This window comes from Pristiophorus japonicus, chromosome 12, assembly GCF_044704955.1.
Source record: "Pristiophorus japonicus isolate sPriJap1 chromosome 12, sPriJap1.hap1, whole genome shotgun sequence".
NCBI classification, from domain to species: Eukaryota; Metazoa; Chordata; class Chondrichthyes; family Pristiophoridae; genus Pristiophorus; species Pristiophorus japonicus.
Window position 1 is genome coordinate 76,429,492 of NC_091988.1, and position 19,147 is coordinate 76,448,638.

The 19,147-nt window shown below is 44.1% G+C and overlaps 1 protein-coding gene across 8 annotated transcripts in view; it reads right to left on the reverse strand.

The window, feature by feature from the left end:
* Positions 1 to 1,062: 1,062 nt before the first annotated feature.
* abtb1 (ankyrin repeat and BTB (POZ) domain containing 1) overlaps positions 1,063 to 19,147 on the reverse strand; it is a 105,947-nt gene continuing 87,862 nt past the window's right edge. For all 8 annotated transcript variants that reach the window (XM_070895696.1, XM_070895695.1, XM_070895694.1 and 5 more), the window contains 2 exons: positions 9,509 to 9,709; positions 1,063 to 4,256 (listed from right to left, as the gene is read on the reverse strand). In XM_070895696.1, the coding sequence (XP_070751797.1) occupies positions 4,050 to 4,256; positions 9,509 to 9,709 (408 nt within the window). In that variant the 3' untranslated portion in view covers positions 1,063 to 4,049. The remainder of the gene's footprint in view (positions 4,257 to 9,508; positions 9,710 to 19,147) is intronic.

The following is a 19,147-nucleotide window of genomic DNA, read 5'->3' on the forward strand; positions in this document are numbered from 1 at the left end:
TTGACCTGAGCCAATGCTACTCTTTGAAATAGACCAGGCATTTTGGCGATCCCTTTCAATCCCACTCCTGTGGGGAAGCACCTAGCCTGCACTCAAAAGGGATGTACAACCACAGGATACGCCAGTGTAGTGGTCATGTTGCTGGACTAGTAATCCATAATACAAGTTCAAAACACACCACTGTAGTTTGAGAATTTTAATTCAGTTTTAAAAAGCTGGTATCAGTAAAAGGAACCATGAAGTTGTCGCATTGTCATATAAACTAATGTCCTTTAGGGAAAGAAACCTCCCGTTCTTACCCAGTCTGGCCTACATGTAACTTCAGTCCCACACCAACATAATTGACTCTCAGTCATCTTCTGGAAGTGGCCTGACAAGCCACTCAGTTGTATCAAAAAACTACCATCGATTCAAGAAGGCCCACCATACCTTCTTAAGGCAACGAGGGAATCCAGAACACCAGTTCAAGATAAAGTGCAACAGGAGGAGGGAGGACAAGGGGAAAGGCAAATTTCAGACTGATATCAGAAATAATTTCTTCATGCAAAGAGTGATCAAAACTTGAAACAGACTTCTGGGTAGGGCAGTGGAGGCAGAAACCTTGGTCACGGAAGAACAAGTTTGATGCAGCGATACAGGGCCATAGGTTTTTCTTTCTGTACAGATGAGCTATAATGAGCCACAGAAGCTTCCTCGTCTGTATTTATCTTGTGATCTCTTGAAGAACACGGCAACTTAACTCGAGGGGCCGAATGGCCTATTCCTGCTCCTAATTCTTTGGTTAACACACAAAGTAGAGACACAAAAAAAACTACAGACCATTAAGGTAATGCCTGGTCTTTTTTTTGCATTTTAAGAAGTACCTTTACTTGGACTTGCTTAGTTAAACATCTGTCCTTGTCCTCACCCACAATGCTTAAGAGATGCTCTTTCGAGGTACATTTCTGGTGACTTCAGCATATCGATAAAATTAACCCTGGAATGACCTTGGACGAGCAAATGGACACGGCTGCTGAGACTACGGTGTCGTACGGCTCTCTTTAAAAAAAAAACAAGAATTGCTGGTGTCATAAAGGTTTTTATTATTAATTGATGTCGCTGAGGATTTCAGGAAACTTTCATACTGTGTGCAAAATCTCCCAGCAGCACCATTATAGATTCTGATTCCAAACATGGGTTGTGTCTGACTAGTGTTTGGAGCTGTAGAACACTAGCATAAAATACCCACCAGTAGCTACTGGAGGTGGCAGGTGGGATCAATTTGAGGCGATGAATTCAAAGCATCACACAAGAGTCGCAATGCCTGAGCACAAGAGCTTATTGGCATAAGTGTGATTTTTCCTAGTGTATTGGCACCATTGTACTGAATAGGCCTAGAAATCATAGACTCTCCCCAATGTGCGTACAAAGATTTCCAAACTCCACGCAGCTCATCTAAAACCATGTAGAGTCTGCAAGAGAAATTTCAACTATCACAGGTCCTGGCCATGTTTGAGTGGCTCAGACAGACACTGCCAATTTAGTGCCAAAGTGCTCACTAGGAACTGCATTGACTGAGACTACCCAAAATGGCCCCAAACCCATTTTACATATTAAGACCCTCAACAGCCAGCAGACCCCCTTGGTCTGGGGTGAATTGCATCCCATCATATTCTATTAAATGATCACCAACGAGGAAAGCAGTTTCTTCCTCCAGGAACTCATACTTCACAGTTTGTGCTGCTAACATATTGCATAATGAGGTTTAGAAATAACTCAGCTTATTAACATTCATTTGCATGGAGGGAGCAGATGACATGACATTTTAAATGTGAAGCCGCCCTGGCTTATCTTTGAAGTTCATCACTCGAATTCTACCACATGTGACAAGTCTGCATTAAAGTCAACCTGGAAGCAAGCGCCGAATAATGAAATAAAAGAGAAAAGTGCAACAAATGTCCTTACATTTAACCTGCAATCTACCGTTTCAACATCTTCAGCAGCTGCAGTTGTGTGTGCTGCTGGAAGATAGGCCAAACAGGAGGACTTAAAAAAAAATATATATATATATATACACACACAAACTAAATTAGATAAAATAATAAAGAGGGATATTCTCTGTAGCTGTAGATGTGATAATGAATAACAATCTTGAAGCATTCAAACTTGGGTTGTAAGTATGAATTCTCATTTTGTGAAGTATAGACTAAAAACTAAACTGCGCTGCATAAATTAGGATATTTAAAAAAAAAAACACTCACATTTTGTTAGTCTGCTTAGACTGGAATCCAAACAGACCAAAAGTGGATTCTCTATAACTAGCTCCCCTGGTGGTTTAATGGGGATGGGCATGGGGTGAGCTGGTATTGATCCCTCCGGACCAGAGAGATCCCAGGTTCAACCACTACTGCCTGCTGAGTTAGCTCATCCAAGTTGGGCTAGAGAGGGGAGAACATCGGCTGACACGTGAAGAAATGTAAGAGGAGCAAGAAGAGCCGCTGGTGCATGTGGGTTTGTACCCGAGCAAGAGTCAGCGTCTTCAGGAAATGATGGGGTGGAAATGGGGAAGGCACAGGAAAGAGTTTCCCGAAGTGGATTCCTATCCACATTCCCATTAATGCTCCTACAGGAACTGATCCAGAAATGGCTCTTCACACAAATGTGTGGGGAGACTGTGGAAAGCTCTATCCCCCATAGTCTACAAATAGAAAGTCAATTGATGCGTTTAAAAAGGGAGGTGGACACATACTTGGAAAGCAAGAGTACCAAGGGATATTTTGGGAAAGTTAAGAATAAAGGATTAAAAGGATAGAGCTGCCATGACTAACAAAATTGCAGCGCAGGCTCAATGGGCCAAATGGCCTACTCCTGTCCTGGCCCTATGTAAATGGCAGCACAGAATCTGGGGCAAAGTGCATGATCAAAACAACCCTGACATTTATCAAGAGGTTAGACGAAATGAGTACAGGTGCAAAAGTCTATTTAGGGAGGACACAGCATTAACCTTAGAGAGAAAGCAGGGACATTGTAGGGACGTTATGCCCCACCCCACCCCTGCCGTTTAGTCTATTTAGTTCGATCACAAGCGCCTATCTCCAGATATATCACATGGCTTGCTGCTTCTTTAGGCATTTTTAAACATCATAGTAACGTCACTGACTCCTGACACATGGATCCCATGCAATAGATAGCACCACCAAAAAGGAGCCGATCGGCATAAATCCCGACAGCAGAGACCCAGTTTTTCGAGAGGTCTCCCAATCTGCCAACAGTCCCAAGTCCCCTTCCCTCGGTGGGCCGAGCAAACACACTGGGCCAGAGCGGTGCGACAGCTGAATTGCGGCACAAAATAGCGTCACCAGGCTGACGCACAAGACCAGTGCTTATTTTCTTTTGTAAAGACGCACCTTCACGGGAATTACAAAATTACAAAAGACCAGAATCAGAAATAGAAAAACAGAAAATGCTGAAAATTCACAGCAGGTCAGTCATCGACTGGAAAAACAAAAAGAACATTTCAAATGAGGCCACTTGATTAGATGTTCACCCTGAGTTTTCTCTTACAGATGGCGACAGATATGCTGGGAATATTCAGCATTTGCTTTTCAAACGGTCGTTAAATTCTGGTTTCACAAGGCCAGGAGTTAGGATTCCAACGTTGGGTGACATTTCAGATCTCCAGCACTGTTCCCGAGGGTTTCTTTCAGATCTCAGCGGTTTCTGACACGTCTGCGGCCAATTGAAAGTACCGGCGTAGATGCTAGAAGTTGCGTAGATGGACACATCTATCAGGGAGGTGGGAAGAATGAGGAGAACTGCAAAAAAAAGTGCTATGTCGGAAGGATGGAGAACACTTTTGTGAGCTCCATCTTATTGCTTTAAACTTCCATTAATGTAGATCAACAAAATGGGACACTGTCTCTAATAAATGCCCTTGATTCTTATCGCATTAAGATGTAGTCAAGTTTACGAAAAATGAAAAGTATTGCTCGAGCAAAGGCTCGTTGATCGCAGTGCTGATCTCCAACATGATCTCTGTAGCCGGTCACAACAGAAAAGCAATTTTTCTTTCAACACTCAAGTCCCAATCTAGCTAGGAGTTCTTCCAGAGCTTTCAGCTTCTGGTTAGCCTCCTCGATGGCACTGTAAGTCTGCACATTGCTGGCAACATGGAAGCGTATGTCGTCCACGAGGGGGATAGAGTCAGTCTCCTGTCGAGCCTCGACAGCTGCAGCATCCTCTTTCACCACCTCAGCAAACTCCTCCGACTCCACAAGCTACAAAGTATGAACAAAACAAAAGGCGGTTGAAATAAGATGTAAATTTTCCTCCCCTCCCCATCACAGCCGAACCCGATTCTGTCCTCGCCCCGGATCAGTGGGCAGCACTCCTGCCTCTGAGTCAGACGGTTGTGGGTTCAAGTCCCACTCCAGAGACTTGAGCACAAAAATCTAGGCTGACACTCCCAGTGCAGTGCTGAGGGAGTGCTGCACTGTCTGAGCTGCCGTCTTTTGGATGAGATGTTAAACCAAGATGTCTGCTCTCTTAGGTGGGCGTAAAATATCCCACAACCACTATTCGAAGAAGAGCAGGAGAGTTCTGGTGAATCTGTGTCCTCATAAAAATCTATCGCTCTCAGTCTTGAAAATTTCAATTGACCCTTTGAAGGGAAGATGTTTCAGCTTTTCTCTACCCAGTGTGAAAAAGTGCTTCCTGATTTCACTCCCGAATGGCCGAGCTCGAATTTACTGATCGTGCCCTCGATTACACCAGTGGAAATAGCTTCTCTGTATTTACTCTATCAAATGCTTTTATCACTTTAAACACCTCAATTAGGTCACCCCTGAACTGTCTAAACTCACGAGAATACAAGTCAAGTTTATTCGACCTGTCCTTGTAATTTAACCCTTTAAGCCTTGAATCTGGTGAATCTCCACTGCACCCCTTCCAAGGCCGATCTCTGTAATCTCCTTCAGCCCCACAAACCCCCGAGATCTCTGCACTCCTCTAATTCTGCTCTCGAGCATCCCTGATTATAATCACTCAACCACTGGCGGCCGTGCCTTCTGCTGCCAAAGCCCCAAACTCAGGAACTCCCTGCCTAAACCTCTCCGCCCTCCTTCAAGACACTCCTTAAAACCTGACTTTTTGACCAAGCTTTTGGTCACCTGCGCTAATTTTTTACTTATGTAGCTCTGTGTCAAATTTTTTCATCTCATAATACTCCTGTGCAGCGCGTTGAGATGTTTCACTACATTAAAGGCGCTATATAAATACAAGTTGTGGTTGTTAATATATCCTTCCGAAGGTGCGGTGCCCAAAACTGAATGCAGTACCCAAGTTAGAGTCTGACCAATATTCCGTACAACTGCATCATTTCCTCCCTTTTGTATTTCAGCCCCTTGAGATAAAACTTAAGTTTCATGAGCCTTTTTGATTACTTTTCGTAGTTGTGCATGAGCTTTTAGTGATTTGTCTACCTGGACACCCAAATCCCTTTCCTCCTCAATAGTCCCTAGTCTCTCGCCATTAAGAAAATATTCCGATTTGTTTTTCTTGAATCCAAAGTGGGTAACCTCTCACTTCCTCACATTGAACTCAATCTGCTAAAGGTTTGCCCACTCATTTAATCTGTCTCTGTCCCTGTGTAACTTCCTGCTCCTATCTATACAACTTACTGTAACTCATAACTTAAGTGTCACCTGCAAACTTGGATATACAACTCTCTATTCCTTCATCCAAGTCATGAATAAATATGGTGAAAAGCTGAGGCCGCAGTACACATCCCTGAGGAACACCATTTGTTACATTCCGCCAATTAGAGTACTTTCACTTTCTACCTACTCTCGGTCTCCGAACTCCCAACCAATTACTAACCCATGTCATAAGACCACAGATTTTGAGTGTATTAAGAAAACAATGTAGAGCCTGTCCATGCTGATCATTGCTGGAATTTAACACTTCTATCAATATATCTAAACATTTATAGAAAGACAGACTTCATTTATATCGCGCCTCAGAACAAGGGGTTATACCGTTAAAATTAGAGCCAGGCCATTCAAGGGTCATGTTACTTCTTCACACAAAGAGTAGTGGAAATCTAGAACTCACTGCCCAAAAGAACTGTTGGGGATGGGCCTGGGACTGGGGTGGGGGGTCAATTGAACATTTCAAAACTGAGAATGCTAACCTTGTTATGCAAAGGAATTAAGGGTTACGGAACCAAGGATTTAGATGGAGTTAAGATATAGATCAGCCATGAACTAATTGAATGACCATTGGAAAAGTCTTGAGGGGTTGAATGGCTTACTCCTGTTAAACCGAGCCCTGTCTGCCCTCTCGGGCGCATGTAAAAGATCCCATGGCACTATTGGAAGAGCAAGGGAGTTATTCCCAGTGTCCTGGCTAATATGTATCCCTCAATCAACATCGCAAAAACAGATTATCCGGTTGATCACATTGCTATCTGTGGCAGTTTGCTGTGCACAAATTGGCTGCTGCGTTTTTCTACATTGCAACAATGACTACACTACAAAAGCACTGTAAAGTGCTTTGGGACGTTCTGAGGCCTTGAAAGGCTCTATATAAATGCAAGTCGTTCTTTCTTTCATTTATTTGAGACCTTTCTGGGAGATGCAATCAGTGCTCCATAAATGCAGGCCTTTAAGTCTTGTATCAAAAGCAAGTGGACATTTTGAAACCAAATGGTTAATAGTTCCAGTTCTCTGTAATGCGAGGCCCAGTTGGGGATTTCCTACAAGTATGTTTGACTGGTTAATCGGATAGAAATGTTTTATGGGTCAGGCAAATAGCTGCAGTGTTTGCAGAAAAAACATTTCCACTGCAGAACTAACAGCCCTCAAATGAAGACATTTTTCATTAATTGTTTTTGCTTGCCGTATCCTTGTGTTAAATAATTTGAGCATTGCGACGTTCCACTTATAAGAACATAAGAATTAGGAACAGGAGTAGGCCATCTAGCCCCTCGAGCCTGCTCCGCCATTCAATAAGATCATGGCTGATCTGGTCGTGGACTCAGCTCCACTTACCCGCCCTCTCCCCGTAACCCTTAATTCCCTTATTGCTTAAAAATCTATCTATCTTTGACTTGAAAACATTCAATGAGCCAGCCTCAACTGCTTCCTTGGGCAGAGAATTCCACAGATTCACAACCCTCTGGGAGAAGAAATTCTCTCTCAACTCGGTTTTAAATTGGCTCCTCCGTATTTTGAGGCTGTGCCCCCTAGTTCTAGTCTCCCCCACCAATGGAAACAACCTCTCTGCCTCTATCTTGTCTATCCCTTTCATGATTTTAAATGTTTCTATAAGATCACCCCTCATCCTTCTGAACTCCAAGGAGTAAAGACCCAGTCGACTCAATCTATCATCATAAGCTAACCCCCTCATTTCTCGAATCAGCCTAGTGAATCGTCTCTGTACCCCTTCCAAAGCTAGTATATCCTTCCTTAAGTAAGGTGACCAAAACTGCACGCAGTACTCCAGGTGCGGTCTTACCAATACCTTATACAGTTGCAGCAACACCTCCCTGCTTTTGTACTTCACTTGAACAGTGAACTCTTAATAATTGGAACAATACTTTCCAAATACAACATTGGTGCCAAGACAAATGTTACCTCATTCTGTGCCAATTATAATGAGGTCTGAACACACTATAACTAGCCTCAGTTTCCCATGGAATGTTCCTTTGATAAGCGGCAACACATAGCTGTGTGTGTGTGTGTGTGTGTGTGTGTGTGTGTGTGTGTGTGTGAGCGCAATGTGAGCAAGGTTTTCGGATGTCGAATGACTAATTTCTCCTCCGCTCCCGTTGGGTTTTTCCCCTAGATTATGCGCTGACAAGAATCAAGAAACACAGGAAAGGCATAATAACAGGCTGTTTAGGTTGGACGGTGAGCACAGAACGCAAAGACATTTACAAACTTCATAAACCTCGAGCAAGATTAGAGATTGGAAGAATATCCCCTCTATTCACTGCATAAATAGACAGAAACGTCTTTTGCCTTGTGATGGTCCCATGCAAAGGTTTGGTTTGGGGCCCTACATCAATAAAGTTGAGATCATTAAACAACAGCACTGGATAATGCATACGTGGAACAGACTACCAGACAAAGCAGCTCATTATGGGTCAGCTGGCAACTTTACAATGGAACTGAATCAAGACCTGTTGAAAAAGGCATTGAGGAATAGAGGTATTAACAGATCAGATCAATTTGTAAGATAGTGCAGAGTTCTTGTGTGATGGGGGCAGGAGTTCATGATCAGGTGATCGTGCATGGATTATGGAAGGTGTGGTGTTTTATGGGCTAAGTGGCCTTTGCTCTTCAGGTTTTCCGATGTTCTTATGAGTAGACAAACGTGCTCCTTCTAGGCCTCAGTCAATAAGCTTAAGAGTGTATTTCCCTCTGCTATAAAGCACAATCAAGATTGGAAAGGCTCAATATTTGAGGAATGGGGTAATTGTGAACATAAGCACACAGCCCCCAGCTTCTCCAAAGAATGACTCAATGGGTAAAGGCACCACCTGGTTTGGCACTACGCCATACAATCCAGGAACTCCAAGGTTTTCCTGGTCCATGCTGAGTTAGCTAATCTCAACTAGGACAGCACTTGGGATAATAGAACTTGGAGAGATATTAGAAACATCCGACAGGATAGAGAAAGTAAACCTGCAATACGTTTGGATAGAAAGAAACAAAGTCTTGCATTTAAATAGCGCCTTTCTTGACCTCAGGATGCCCCAAAGCGTTTTACAGCCAATGAAGTACTTTTGGAGTGTAGACACTGTTGTAATGTAGGAACCGTGACAGCCAACTTGCGCACAGCAAGCTCCCACAAACAGTGATAATGACCAGATATTTTTTTATGTTGATAGAGGACTAAATATTGGCCAGGACACCAGGGATAACTCGCCTGCTCTTCTTCGAAATAGTGACATGGGATCTTTTATGTCCACTTGAGAAAGCGGTTTAACGTCTCATCCGAAGGACAACACCTCCGACAGTGCAGCGCTCCCTCAGCACTGCACTGGAGTGTCAGCTTAAATTTATGTGCTCAAGTTCCTGAAGTTGGACTTGAACCCACAACCTTCTGACTCAAGAGGCAAGAGAGAGTGCTACCCACTGAGCCACAGCTGTCACTCAAGGGCAATAAAAATCTTCAAGTGATTAGAACTTCACACTGTACTGGTCATCCAGCACCTTATACAATAAGCTGGGGTCAGACAAGCACCTTATACAGTAATCTAAGTTGTATGCATCAATTGAGGAAATACATAGTTTGGTACTTAAATAAACCTTCATTTATAACCAGTATTATTTTTTCTGATCACATTTTTTTGAGCTACCAAACATTATTAATTTTTAGTGTCAGCCCCTCGCCCCTTCACTTCCCATATTTGCTTCCAACGGACCCCCTAGTGTTGGTCACTGTGATTAGCTCAGCGGTGGCGGCACCACCTGGGGATAGCTAAAGTTAAAAGTCACACCCATTACGTTAGCAGTCCAATGACCTTTTCTATGGTTTTAGCCATATATTCCGTGCACTGGTCTTCCAGTCGGGAAAGCCTGAAGAGCTTCGCCGTCTTCCAGATGTTGACTATGTTCTCCTCAGTCAGCATCGTCGCAAGGGTCTTCCCACACAGCCTCTTCAATCCTGGCAGCAGATACATGTCAGCAACACACAGCACCTCGTACACGTTTTCCGGGGATAACTGTAAGCAGGACAGAATACAAAAGGAACACTCTAGTCAAGACCGAGTAACTGATTCCCTTTTTCTATTTTGTTTGCTCTTTCCTCCCCTCTCCTCCTGAAGACTTCAGCTCCCTATTGGAGTAGCGCTCCACAGGTGACATTAGTTCGGTGGTACCTTGCCCATTCAGTCATTCTCCTAGACAGCGAGTGCTTTCTAGTGTACAGCCACATTCTGCCCTTGGGAGGTGGTTTGGGAGTGTTTGTGAAGTCTTTGAGTAGCTTGTGTTGCCAGAATCGGGTTCTCCAGACTGCCTACTACCTCCCACGTTACTGGATATGTCCTTGCATCACCCGCTGTCACACATGTCCCACCGAATCTTTACCCACATTTGGTGCAGGGAGGGCTGTACGTCACCACGGGGAAGGGAACACATCTTCTGCTGATAGTTTACTAGGGTTTGGTAGTGTAGAAGTTATGGTCCTAGACTTGGAGCCCAGGGTCACAAATTCAAATTCCACGCGTGGCACATTGTGAACCTGAATTTAGTAAATCTGGTTAACTTGTGGGCGGACGCCAGGGAAAATGACCAGGAAAGCTGCTGGATAAAAACCCAACTGAGTTTACTAATGTCCTTCAGGTCATTACATATTTGTCTATATAGTTGTCTCTTGCTGCCCTCCGAAATGGCCTAACAAGCCACTCAGTTGTAAAGAAAGAAAAAGATTTGCATTTTTATATCATCTTTCGCGACCTCCAGACCTCCCAAAGCGCTTTTGTAATATAGGAAATGCGGCAGCCTATTTGCAAGCTCCCACAAACAGCAATGTGACAATGACCAGATAATCTGTATTTTAAGTTATGTTGATTGAGGGATAAATACTGGCCAGGACACTGGGGAGAACTCCCCAGCTCTTCGAGATAGTGCCATGGAATCTTATACGTCCACCTGAGAAGGCAAATGAGGCCCTTGATTTAATGTCTCATCCGAAAGACGGCTCCTCCGACAGTGCAGCGTCCCTCAGCACTGCACTGGAGTATCAGCCTAGATTTTTGTGCTCAAGTTTCTGGAGTGGGTCTTGAACCCACAACCATCTGACTCAGAAGCGAGTGTGTTACTCACTGAGCAATGGCTGACACTCCAGTCCCTGTCCCACCTTCTCAGGGAAACAATGGAGAGGGAATAACTTTGACTTTGCCAGGAGTAGCCCACAGCCCGACAAATCCTCCATTGAAAGGATGCACTGGCTTGCATCTTACTGGGAGAGCTGCTCTCTAAGAAAAGACAGTGGTCGGTGTCTCCTTGTGTGACCCATCACATTCTCAATAGCCTTCCAGAATTACTGATACAATTAGAATGGATGTAGCCATGCGCTATTCTGGCCAAAGTCTCTCCAGCAGCCCACAAATTGGAGTGCAATCGGAGAAGTGTCTTTGGGGTGTGGTACACACGATGAATATCCCCCACCCAAAAATTATTTGGTTTTGCTTCCACTGCACCCCCATTACAGCCTCAAGCACTCAACTTCCCCAACCATGCAGATAGCCTGAAGACTGACCCCCAGGGTTTCATCAGTACTGGCTGACATTTGATCATTAGAGGCCATTCAGGAGTAAAAATCAGCAAGCACTTTTTCCATTCGGCCCCTCAAGCCTGCTGCGCTGATCTATTACCTCAACTCCATGTTCCTGCACTATCCTCATATCCCTTGATTCACTTAATATCCAAAAATCTAGCGCTCTCTGTCTCAAATACACAACAACTGAGCATCCACAGCCCTCTGAGGTAGAGAATTCCAAAGAATCACAACCCCGAGTGAAGAAATTACTCCTCACCTCAATCCTAAATGGCCGACCCCTTATTTTGAGACTGTGGACTCTAGTTCCAGACTCACCAGCCAGGGGAAACATCCTCCCAGCATTAACCCTAACCCCTAAGCTCTAAGAATTTTATGGTCTAGAAATTTGGGAGTTTAACGCCTGCCGTTAAAGGCCAGTTTTGATGAAAAAATGTTTCCCTTGTGCAGCTGAAACTTTAGTATAGAACTGGCTCCAATAGATCAGGGCAATATTTGCAACAGGCAATACGTTCTATTTACTCAATCTGAAAGCTGACTTGAGGGACTTTGCAACCTGCTGTCACGTTCACAAATCATTACTGCTGCCTAGTGGCCAATTCAAATACTGCACTCAGAGCATCACAATTTCTTTGAAACCAGTAAAGTTGCTTGCACCAGTCTACATAGGGAGCATCGAACCTTCTATTTTTTTCCTTCTCATTGGTTAAGCCAGTGTTTTTCTCCTTTCCAATTGGTTGTTTTCTACACTGCAACCACCAAGACACTCATCCCAACCCAGGCTCAAACTAAGAGAAAAGCTTTAAATTATAACATTCTGAATTCTGAGGACGGCGAATCATATGTTTCCAACAATAAAATTGAAGGAAAAACATATTTTTATACGGCACCTCTCACATCCTCAGCACTTCACAAAATGCTTTGAAGTGCAGACATGTAGGTAAACACGGCAACCAATTTGTGCATCGCAAGTTCGCACAAAAGGCAAATGATGATGTAAAGATGGGAGGAAAAGCAATGTGTGAGGAGGGCACAAAAGGACAGACAGGCTAAGTGGGCAAAAATTTAGCAGATGAAGTATATAAGCAGAGAAGTCTTGCTACAGTTATACAGTGTATTGGTGAGGCCACACCTGGAATACTGCGTGCAGTTTTGGTTTCCATATTTAAGAAAGGATATACTTGCTTTGGAGGCAGTTCAGAGAAGGTTCACTCGGTTGATTCCGGAGATGAGGGGGTTGACTTATGAGGAAAGGTTGAAGAGGTTGGGCTTCTACTCATTGGAATTCAGAAGAATGAGAGGTGATCTTAGCAAAACGCATAAGATTACGAGGGGGCTTGACAAGGTGAATGCAGAGAGGAAGTTTCCTCTGATGAGGGAAACTGGAACTAGGGGGCATAATCTTAGAATAGGAGCCGCCCATTTAAGACGGAGATGAGGAGAAATTTCTTCTCTCAGAGGGTTGGAAATCTGTGTAATTCGCTGCCTCAGAGAGCTGTGGAAGCCGGGACATTGAATAAATTTGAGAGAGAGATAGACCAATAAAGAAATAAGGGGTTATGGGGAGCGGGCAGGGAAGTGGACCTGAGTCTATGATCGGATCAGTCATTAAATGGCGGAGCAGGCTCGAGGGGCCCGATGGCCTACTCCTATTTCTTATGTTCTCATGTAATCTGTTTTTGATGGCGTTGGTTGAGGGAGGGATGTTGGTCAGGACATTGAGAGAATTCCCCGCTCTTCTTTAAATGGTGCTGTTGGCAATGTTCCCTTTAAGCCGCACGTCTGCACAGCGCTCTGCAGCTCCTGCGCAGGCAGCTCACCAGCTTTTAAATAGGAATAATTGTGCATGCGCGGCATTTTGAATGGGCTGCGCATCCAAAAATAAATTAAAGTGAACATTGGGATCTTCATTTTCACCGAAGCAGGCAGGTGAAGCCTCGGTCTATCACCTTATGACCAAAGATGGCACAGGAGTGTCAGTCTGGATTACTTCTTCAATCCAAGAGCTGCACACAACCTTCTGACTCAGCGGACCAAGTCCTGGCAACTGAGCCAAGCTAAATAGCCAAGATGGAATCCAGCTTGCAACTCCACTTCCACTAACTGTCGTAGTTGCCTGTGTCGCAAAGCTGGGGTTTGGTTGAAGGACCAACTTCACTCCCCATCCAACTCTATTTGTGCTCCACATCTGGCTCTTCCTCGGATAGTGGCATCAGAATATAAAATTGACAAGAAAATACTTGAAACCTTTACGGTCGCATTTTCTGAATTAGAAATGCCTCCAGAATGTCAGCTGTGGCTCAGTGGGTAGCACACTCGTCTCTGAGTCAAAGTTGTGGGTTCAAGTCCCACTCCAGGGACTTGAGCACATAAATGTAGGCTGACACATCCAGTGCAGTACTGAGGGAGTGCTACACTATCAGAGGTGTCGTCTTTTGGGTGAGACGTAAAACCGAGGCCTCATCTGCTGCCTCAAACATAAAAGATCCCATGGCACGATTTCAAAGAAGAGCAGGGGAGTTATCCCCTGTGTCCTGGCCAATATTTATCTCTCAATCAACATCACTAAAAGCAGATTGTTTGGTCATTATCACATTGCTAACTGTGGGAGCTTGCTGTGCACCTATTGGCTGCCGCGCTCCCCACATGACAACAGTGACTACATTTCAATAAGTACTTAATTAGCTGTAAAGCACTTTGAGACGTCTGGTGGTCGTGAAAGGTGCTTTATAAATCCAAGTCTTTCTTTTCTTTTATAATGTTTTTCTATAGTAGCCCCAGTACCACTGCTCCACTAACTTTTTTTCACAATATGATTGATTTGCTAATTCCCCCCTCTCCCACCTTCCTCTCCATCACCATCAGTGAATGCTTGTCTTCTCTGCCAGATCCCTTCCCTCAATTGTGCTGTTTTACAATGTGTTCGAAATATTTACACCAGCTACTTTGCTTTCATAGAATCTTACAGCACAGGAGGTGGTCATTCGGCCCATCGCGCTTGTGAAAGAACTATCCAACCACGTTTTATTATGCCAGAATTCAAAAACAAATCAACAATGATTCATATGGACAAGCTCTGGAAGGTGGTGTTGAATAAAAGGCATGATGTTAATCTTGTATAGTTGAGCAGAATCTTTTGGTCTCTCAAAGTAATTGCAGAGAAAGAAAGACGCAATTTAGTTTGAACCATTCTTTTTATACTCGTCTTAACTTTTGTTGTAAAAACCCATACTCTAAACAGATGGTAAATAGGTGCTCCCCCATCTTACAAACAAGGAATGATTTATTCAAGTGTGAAGGGAACAAATCTATTTATTTACTGTCCACCTGCATTGGATAAGGAAAGTACTATTTAATTACGTTCCAGGAACCAATCAAAAAACACTTCACCGTCTCTAGGAAAATCTCTTAGAAACTTCTTTCCAAATTCATTTAGAACATAAGAATTAGAAACAGAGAAAACATAGAAAATAGGTGCAGGAGTAAGCCATTCGGCCCTTCGAGCCTGCATTCACTATGATCATGGCTGATCATGCAACTTCAGTAGCTCACTCCCGCCTTCTCTCCATACCCGCTGATCCCCTTAGCCGTAAGGGCCAGATCTAACTCCCTCTTGAATATATCCAACGAACTGGATTCAACAACTTTCTGTGGTAGAGAATTCTTCAGGTTCACTACTCTCTGGGTGAAAAAGTTCCTCCTCATCTTGGTCCTAAATGGCTTATCCCTTATCCTTAGACTGTGATCCCTGGTTCTGGACTTCCCCAACATTGGGAACATTCTTCCTGCATCTAACCTGTACAGTCCCATCATAATGTTGTATGTTTCTATGAGATCCCCTCTCATTCTTCTAAGTTCCAGTGAGTATAAGCCTAGTCGATCCAGTCTTTCTTCATATGTCAGTCCTGCCATCCCAGGAATTAGTCTGGCGAACCTTCGCTGCACTCCCTCAACAGCAATCATGTCCTACCTCAGATTAGGTGACCAAAACTGCACACAATACTCAAGGTGTGGTCTCACTGAGGCCCTGTACAACTCCAGTAAGACCTCCCTGCTCCTATAATCAAATCCTCTCGCAATGAAAGCCAGCATGCCATTTGTTTTCTTTACTGCCTGCTGTATCTGCATGCCTACCTTCAGTGACTAATGTACCATGACACCCAGGTCTCGTTGCACCTCCCCTTTTACTAATCTGTCACCATTCAGATAATAATCTATCTTCCTGTTTTTGCCACCAAAGTGGACAACCTCACATTTATCTACATTATACTGCATGTGCCATGCATTTGCCCACTCACCTAACCTGTCCAAGTCACCCTGCAGCCTCTTAGCATCCTCCTCATAGCTCACCCTGCCACCCAGCTTAGTGTCATCTGAAAACTTGGAGATATTACATTCAATTCCTTCGTCTAAATCATTAATGTATATTGTAAATAGCTGGGGTCCCAGCACTGAGCCTTGCGGCACCCCACTAGTCACTGCCTGCCATTCTGAGAAGGACTTGTTTATTCCCATTCTTTGCTTCCTGTCTGCCAACCAGTCTTGTATCCACATCAATACATTATCCCCAATACCATGTGCCTTAATTTTGTACACTAATCTCTTGCGTGGGACCTTGTCAAAAGCCTTTTGAAAGTCCAAATACACCACATCCACTGGTTCTCCCTTATCCACTCAATTAGTTACATCCTTAAAAAATTCTAGAAGTTTTGTCAAGCATGATTTCCCTTTCATAAATCCATGCTGACTTGGTCCGATCCTGTCACTGCTTTCCAAATGAGCTGCTATTACATCTTTAATAAGTGATTCCAGCATTTTCTCCACCACCGATGTCAGGCTAACCAGTCTATAATTCCCTGTTTTCTCTCTCCCTCCTTTTTTAAAAAGTGGGGTTACATTAGCTATTCTGCAATCCATAGGTACTGATCCAGAGTCCATGGAATTTTGGAAAATGACTACCAATGCATCTACTATTTCTAGAGCCACTTCCTTAAGTACTCTGGGATGCAGACTATCAGGCCCTGGGGATTTATCAGCCTTTCAGTTTCCCTAACACCATTTCCTGACTAATAAGAATTTCCCTCAGTTCCTCCTTCCCGCGAGACCCTCGGTCCCCTAGTATTTTCGGGAGGTTATTCGTGTCTTCCTTAGTGAAAACAGAACCAAAGTATTTGTTCAATTGATCTGCCATTTCCTTGTTCCCCATTATGAATTCACCTGATTCTGACTGCAATGGACCTACATTAGTCTTCACTAATCTTTTTCTCTTCACATACCTATAGAAGCTATTGCAGTCAGTTTTTATGTTCCCTGCAAGCTTACTCTCAGACTCTATTTTCCCTCTCCTAATTAAACCCTCAGTCCTCCCTCTGCTGAATTCTAAATTTCTCCCAGTCCTCAAGTTTGCTGCTTTTTCTGGCCAATTCATATGCCTCTTCCTTGGATTTAACACTATCCTTAATTTCCCTTGTTATCCACGGTTGACCCACCTTTCCTGTTTTATTTTCACGCCAGACAGGGATGTAGGAACAGATTAGGCCATTTGGCCCCTCGAGCCTGCTCCGCCATTCAATAAGATCATGGCTGATCTTGAATCTCAACTCCACTTTCCTGCCCGATCCCCATATCTCTTGATTCCCCGAGAATAAAAAAAATCTATCGATCTCAACCTTGAATATATTTAGAGACTCAGCATCCACAGCCCTCTGAGGCAGAGAATTCCAGAGATTCACAACCCTTGAAGTGAAGAAATTCTTCCTCATCTCAGTCTTAAACAACAGGCCCCTTATCCTGAGACTAAGCCCCCTAGTTCTAGACTCTCTAGCCAGGAGAAGCAACTTAAGAACATAATAGGAGCAGGAGTAGGCCATTTGGCCCCTCAAGCCTGCTCCACCATTCAATAAGATCATGGCTGATCTGATCATGGACTCAGCTCCACTGTCCTGCCCGCTCCCCATAACCCTTTACTCTCTTATCGCTCAAAAATCTGTCGATCTCCGCCTTAAATATATTCAATGACCCAGCCTCCACAGCTCTCTGGGGCAAAGAATTTCATAGATTTACAACCCTCACAGAAGAAATTTCTCACCTTACTTTTAAATGGCCTGCCCTTCTTTCTAAGACTATGGGGTCAATTTTCCCCAAGTCCGTTTTCTGCGTATTGCCAGAGTTATGCCGGGTTTTCTCGGCCAGAAATGCGGCAGAAATATTTTGCCAAAGTTTCCCCGATGTATCATTCAAATTTGGCGCCGCGCAGCGTGTCCAATCGCTTCGGGGGGGGGGGGGGGGGCGGGGGGTGCAGCCTGCTGCCTACAACGAAAAATGAAGCCGCACCTTCTGCGCATGCGCGGAGGAAAAAGAGTTACCTTTTTGGCGTCGTTCCAATGGACGCGCATGCTCAGTACAGCTCAGATTTGGCAATCGGCCATTTTTAAAGAGCCAGTTGTGTGTGAGAGAAGGAGTGCTGTGACAGCATTGGAAAAATTGCAGATGCAGCAATACAAGATGCAACATAGAAACATAGAAAATAGGTGCAGTAGGCCATTCGGCTCTTCGAGCCTGCACCGCCATTCAATAAGATCATGGCTGATCATTCTCTCAGTACCCCTTTCCTGCTTTCTCTCCATATCCCTTGATCCCCTTAGCCATAAGGGCCACATCTAACTCCCTCTTGAATATATCCAATCAACTGGTATCAACAACTCTCTGCAGCAGGGAATTCCACAGGTTAACAACTCTCTGAGTGAAAAAGTTTCTCCTCATCTCAGTCCTAAATGGCCTGCCCCTTATCCTAAGACTGTGTCCCCTGGTTCTGGACTTCCCCAACATCGGGAATATTCTTCCCACATCGAACCTGTCCAGTCCCGTCAGAACCTTATATGTTTCGACGAGATCCCTCTCATCCTTCTAAACTCAAATGTATAAAGGCCCAGTTGATCCAGTCTCTCCTCATATGTCAGTCCAGCCATCCCTGGAATCAGTCTGGTGAACCTTCGCTGCACTCCCTCAATAGCAAGAACATCCTTCCTCAGATTAGACCACCAAAACTGAACACAATATTCAAAGTGAGGTCTCACCAAGGCCCTGTACAACTGCAGTAAGACTTCCCTGCTCCTATACTCAAATCCCCTTGCTATGAAGGTCAACATACCATTTGCTTCTTCACCACCTGCTGTACCTGCATGCCAACTTTCAACGACTGATGAACCATGACACCCAGGTCTCGCTGTACCTCCCTTTTTCCTAATCTGCTGCCGTTCAGATATTTTGCCTTCGTGTTTTTGCCACCAAAGTGGATAACCTCACATTTATCCACATTATACTGCATCTGCCATGTATTTGTCCACTCGCCTAACCTGTCCAAGTCACCCTGCAGCCTCACAGCTCACACTGCCACCCAGTTTCGTGTCATCTGCAAACTTGGAGATATTACACTCAATTCCATCATTTAAATCGTTAATATATATTGTAAAGAGCTGGGGTCCCAGCACTGAGCCCTGCAGCACTCCACTAGTCACTGCTTGCCATTCTGAAAAGGACCCATTTATCCCGACTCTCTGCTTTCTGTCTGCCAACCAGTTCTCTATCCACGTCAGTACATTATCCTCAATACCATGTGCTTTGATTTTGCACACCAATCTCTGGTATGGGACCTTGTCAAAAGCCTTTTGAAAGTCTAACTACACATCCACTGGTTCTCCCTTGTCCACTCGACTAGTTACATCCTCAAAAAATTCCAGAAGATTTGTCAAGCATGATTTCCCTTTCATAAATCCATGCCGACTTGGACCAATCCTATCACTGCTTTTCAAATGCGCTGCTATTTCATCCTTAATAACTGATTCCAACATTTTCCCCACTACTGATGTCAGGCTAACCGGTC